The sequence below is a fragment of the Eucyclogobius newberryi genome, unplaced genomic scaffold (genome assembly GCF_026437365.1).
Source record: "Eucyclogobius newberryi isolate DKJ021-1_F unplaced genomic scaffold, fEucNew1.0.hap1 SCAF_17, whole genome shotgun sequence".
Taxonomy (NCBI): domain Eukaryota; kingdom Metazoa; phylum Chordata; class Actinopteri; order Gobiiformes; family Gobiidae; genus Eucyclogobius; species Eucyclogobius newberryi.
In genome coordinates this window covers 4,301,533-4,306,532 of record NW_027315801.1, presented here as the reverse complement: position 1 = coordinate 4,306,532, position 5,000 = coordinate 4,301,533, and the positions used below count along the sequence as shown (strand labels likewise).

Below are 5,000 nucleotides of genomic sequence, written 5' to 3'. Positions count from 1 at the left end.
ATGTAGTTTACTCGATCCAATGCAGTGAAGAAAGTTGTAAAGAACGTTACATAGGTGAGACAAAACAGCCTCTACACAAGAGGCTTTATCAGCACAGAAGAAATACAAGTTCAGGACCTCAGAGTGCCGTGCATCTCCATCTTGAAGCCTCTAATCACTCGTTTGAAGACGGTGAGGTGAAGGTTTTAAGCAGGAGAAAAGATGGTTTGAAAGAGGAGTCAAGGAAGCTATTTTTGTTAAAAAAGAAAGACCTTCTTTAAACAGAAATGGAGGGCTAAGGTTTAATCTTCCTGTTATTTATAATGGGTTACTGAACCCCTGGAAAGGTAGAGGACATTCATATGCTAATCAGGTACTCAGGGTGGTTGAGCCAGGGTCTCACAAAGACAAAGAGGTTTCTAATAGCCCATTAAGATTCTGAATTGGCTAGCTCGGTAGATACAAGGGGGGAGTTTCTGTTGAAACAAACAACTCTTTCTACTTCAGGAAGGCTCCTCCCAATGGGCGGGTCTTACCACAGAACAGTATTAATATCGGAGTTCTCGACCTAAATTCTGTTATTGACAATGTCTCTTGGATGAGAGTCGAAACGTCTATTTTTTCAAACTGAGTCCAGATGACTACAACTGAAGCTTTTTCCACTGCTTTGGATGTACACGGCTCAGTAAATCAGACTAATTCCTCGCTCTGCGCTCCTAATCATCAACCACCGAATGATCTGCGTTTGTTCACATGAGGAATGATGGATTTTAGCTGCAAATGTGAACTCAGCAGCTCCTGTATCATGCGCCTCTTTTCAGCCTAACATTTGCAGAGCGTGTTGATCAAAACAAACATACTCCTTTTATTATACTCCTTTTTCAGTGATGTTCTTTCTTTCTTCAGGAGGGAAATTCGTGAAGCCGGCCTGACAGTGATTTTTGATGCGAGGAAATCCAGTCCTCAGCCGCAGCTGTACAAAGCCCTGATGTCTCTGGAGGTGAGAGATGGAAAATGAACAATAGTTGTAGTTTATCCCAAACTCTGGGGCTCAGTACATCCCATAACAACACAGGCGTCACATAATACATCTGCAGTATAATGTATTCATCTTTGTGTTGATCCGGTGCAGGAGCTGTGTCCTCGCTCGGTGCACAGTCTGGTGCTGCTCGTCGACAAAGAAAACAAACAGAGCCCAGAGCGGTGTCCAGGCATCCAGGTCAGAACATCACCACAGAGGAAGGGCCGATCGGCATGCGGGTTTTGTCCGGTGGGCCGATGGGTAAATGGGCCAGTGTGGGCTAAACTGTTGGGAGAGGATAGAGCAGGTGGAGACGAGAGGAGGAGAGCTCTGTGTCAGGTGGTCGTATTATCACAGGACACTGAGTAGCCTACTGTAGAACAATGCAACGCCGGTGAAACTTTTATGAATGAGGCTGCGATGTGAGAGGCGCGATGTGAGAGGCGTGACGCAGCGCAGTCTGTGAATGAGTTTATGGTGTCAAACGTTTCTCCCTCTGAATAGAGTCAGTGGGATTATTTCAGTTGAGTTTATTTATTTAAAGACCGTCCCGCGCGGGTCTCTAGTTCAGAGCGGTCTAAACATGGGCCATTCACGGACTGTCTCATTGCAGTAATATGATTGGCAACATAGCTCTCAAATACTAGGCCTATTTGAAGCAGTACTCTGCATTAGAGCAGGTTAAAGGGTGTTTATAGCAGTAGGCTAAAGGCCCACAGAACATTAGGCTCCTCAGGTTTGATGTTTAAAGGTGAAACTATATATGTTTTCTAGTTTAGGGTCCGTCACCCTCCTCATATATATAACCTCATCTATGCTTAATTTATCTAGATTTAATTGCCCAAAAAGTATTTGGTTAACTTTATACTAATACAATTGGTGCTGATCATGAAATTAATACAAACATCTATATGAACCATTATTCAGCTCTTATATAAAACAAACCTGGCTTAAAGCAGTATTCTGAAGTATTACACTTTGTAGGTTGTTCTTTCATCAAAAGCATACCTGAGCCCCCCGGCTCTGGCCCCGCCCCCGGCCGGCGCCGTACCGCGTTTACACAAAGGAAGAACTAATGAAACTGCGGAGAACAGTCGTCTTACCCGGAGATCGTCACGTTATCCCGGCGGACATCCTAAGGAAAACGCAACGAAGCAGACGGGCTGGACGTAAACTCCGAGAGAAGAGAGGGACAAACAGGAAGTCGGTTCCCGCCGTAGTCATGGGTAACATCAGGTCCCTTCAAAATAAAATGACGGAAATAGCGAGCCTCATGCGGTCCCAGAGGATTTATAGGGACAGCAGCGTCTTGATTTTCACAGAGACCTGGTTAACAGCAGAAATGCCAGACTCTATTGTAGGTTTGGACAATTTTCATCTGCTGCGGGCGGACAGAACGAGAGAATGCTTGAAGAAAAGAGGTGGAGGTCTGGCGGTGTATGTGAACACGAGCTGGTCCAAACCCGAACACTGCACAGTGAGGGAGCGGCTATGTAACAAGGATATTGAACTATTGGCTATTGGCATGAGGCCATATTATCTGCCCCGGGAGTTCTCACATGTGATTTTGATCGCAGTCTATGTGGCCCCGTCTGCCAATGCTGAAGATGCTTGTGAAGCACTGCTCTCCTGCACTTGTAGGCTGCAAACACGGCATCCACAGGCTCTCTTCCTCATCTCTGGTGACTTTAACCGCGCTTCTCCCTCTTCTGTTCTACCAACATACACCCAGTATGTTACCTGCCCCACCAGAGAGAATAGAACATTGGACTTGTTTTTTGCCAACACCAAGGAGGCTTATTCCTCTTCCCCCCTCCCTCCCCTGGGCAGCTCGGACCACAACCTTGTACATCTGAGGCCTGTGTATGAACCCATCGTGCGCAGGCAGCCTGTGGTGTCCCGTGAGGTGAGGATGTGGTCTGCTGAGAGCGAGGAGGCTCTGAGGGACTGCTTCAGCACCACTGTCTGGACTGAGCTTTATGACCCACATGGGGAGGACATCAACACCATCACAGAGTGCATCACGGACTACATCAACTTCTGTTTTGAGAACATTGTTTCCTCCCGGACGGTGCAGTGTTTTCCAAACAACAAGCCATGGATTAACCGTGAACTGAAGGCTCTGCTGAAGGAGAAGAAGAGAGCCTTCAGGTCAGGGAACAAGGAGGAGCTGAGGACTGTGCAGAAGGAGCTGAGGAGGAAGATCAGGCAGGCTGAGGCCGGCTACAAGAGGAGGATGGAGGAGCAGCTGCAGCAAAAGAACATTCAGGGAGTGTGGAGGAGCCTGAAAACCATCTCGGGCTTCAAAATCCCCCCTGCCCAGACAGAGGGGGATCTACAGTGGGTGAATGATTTAAATGCTCACTTCTTGAGGTTTGATCGGTCACCCGCCCCTCCAACACCATCCAGCCGCTGCTCCTGAGGGACAAGCTGGAGACGGCTGGTGTGGAGTATGACCTGGCAGAGTGGATCCTGGACTACCTCACAGACAGACCCCAGTTTGTGAGAGCCCGGAACTGTGTCTGACACTCGGACCTGCAGTGTGGGGGCGCCCCAGGGCACTGTCCTCGCGCCCTTTCTCTTCACCCTTTACACTGCAGACTTCAGACATGACACGGACAGCTGTGTCCTGCAGAAGTTCTCTGACGACTCTGCCATCATCGGACTCATCACGGACGATGATGATGCGGAGTACAGAGGACTGGAGCAGGACTTTGTGGACTGGTGTCAACGGAACCACCTCCTCATCAACGCGGGGAAGACCAAGGAGATGGTGGTGGATTTCCGCAGACGCCACCCCACTGCCCCCTCACCAGTGAACATCCTGGGACGGGACATTGAGAGAGTGGACTCATACAAGTACCTGGGTGTTCATCTGAACCACAAACTGGACTGGACTCATAACACAGACGCACTGTACAGGAAGAGCCAGAGTCGGCTCTACCTCCTGAGGAGACTCAGGTCTTTTGGAGTGACAGGGCCACTCCTGAAGACCTTCTACGACTCTGTGGTGGCATCGGCCCTCCTGTACGGTGTGGCCTGCTGGAGCAGCAGCATCACAGAGAGGGAGAGGAGGAAGCTGGACAGAGTCATCAAGAAGTCCAGCTCCGTCCTGGGCTGCGCTCTGGACTCGGTGCAGGAGGTGGGGGACAGGAGGGTCCTGGCTAGATTCACATCTATGCTGGACCATGAGTGTTGCCCCCTGCAGGACACTCTCTCCGCTCTGGAGAGCAGCTTCAGTGAGAGACTGATCCACCCTCGATGTGTGAAGGAAAGGTTCCGTAGGTCTTTCCTTCCTGCTGCTGTCAGACTTTATAACAAAAACTGTTAGTACTGAACACTCGCAATACTGACCTAACCTAATACTGATGTGCAATTCTGTCATATGTGCAATTACTGTTGGAATTCATGTGCAATTACTATGAAATTCATGTGCAATCTATGTGCTGTCGTGACACATATTCATGTGCAATTACTGTCGTGATCACATGCAATGGTATTTATTTATTTATTTGTCTATGGGAGTTTTTTATTTATTTATAGGAGATCTTCTACTGAAAGTGTTTTTCAGACTTCCTATAAGTGATCTGTTCTTCTGTATCTACCTCTGTATCTTCCTGCGTTGCACCAATGAAATTTCCCCATGTGGGACAATAAAGGAATATCTTATCTTATCTTAACTGATGCTTTTTGCTTTATACAAACAACTCAAACCAGGAAATGCTTCATATGCATTAACCTCTTTTTGCTTAAATATATTTCTTAGATATTAGATTTATTAGAGGGCATCTATATTTTTATACAATACATATATTATATTTTAGCCATCTTGTTAATCTAATATTTCAAACCAGCAGAGGTTGTTTGACACTTAATCCAAGCCTGCGTCTGTTCTGTCTTAAACCTGTGAAAACCATGACTTGTTTGTTAAAGAAAGTCCAAACTGTAGCTCACTTTCTCATGCATTCCTAACATCCTAATAATTTGCTGCGATGAGTTT

At 47.2% G+C, this 5,000-nt stretch overlaps 1 protein-coding gene across 2 annotated transcripts in view; it reads left to right on the top strand.

The window, feature by feature from the left end:
* Positions 1 to 5,000, top strand: part of kiaa1755 (KIAA1755 ortholog) — a 45,230-nt gene that overhangs the window by 20,821 nt on the left and 19,409 nt on the right. For both annotated transcript variants that reach the window (XM_072448785.1, XM_072448784.1), the window contains exons 6-7: positions 886 to 979; positions 1,112 to 1,198. In XM_072448785.1, coding sequence (XP_072304886.1) covers positions 886 to 979; positions 1,112 to 1,198 — 181 coding nt within the window. The remainder of the gene's footprint in view (positions 1 to 885; positions 980 to 1,111; positions 1,199 to 5,000) is intronic.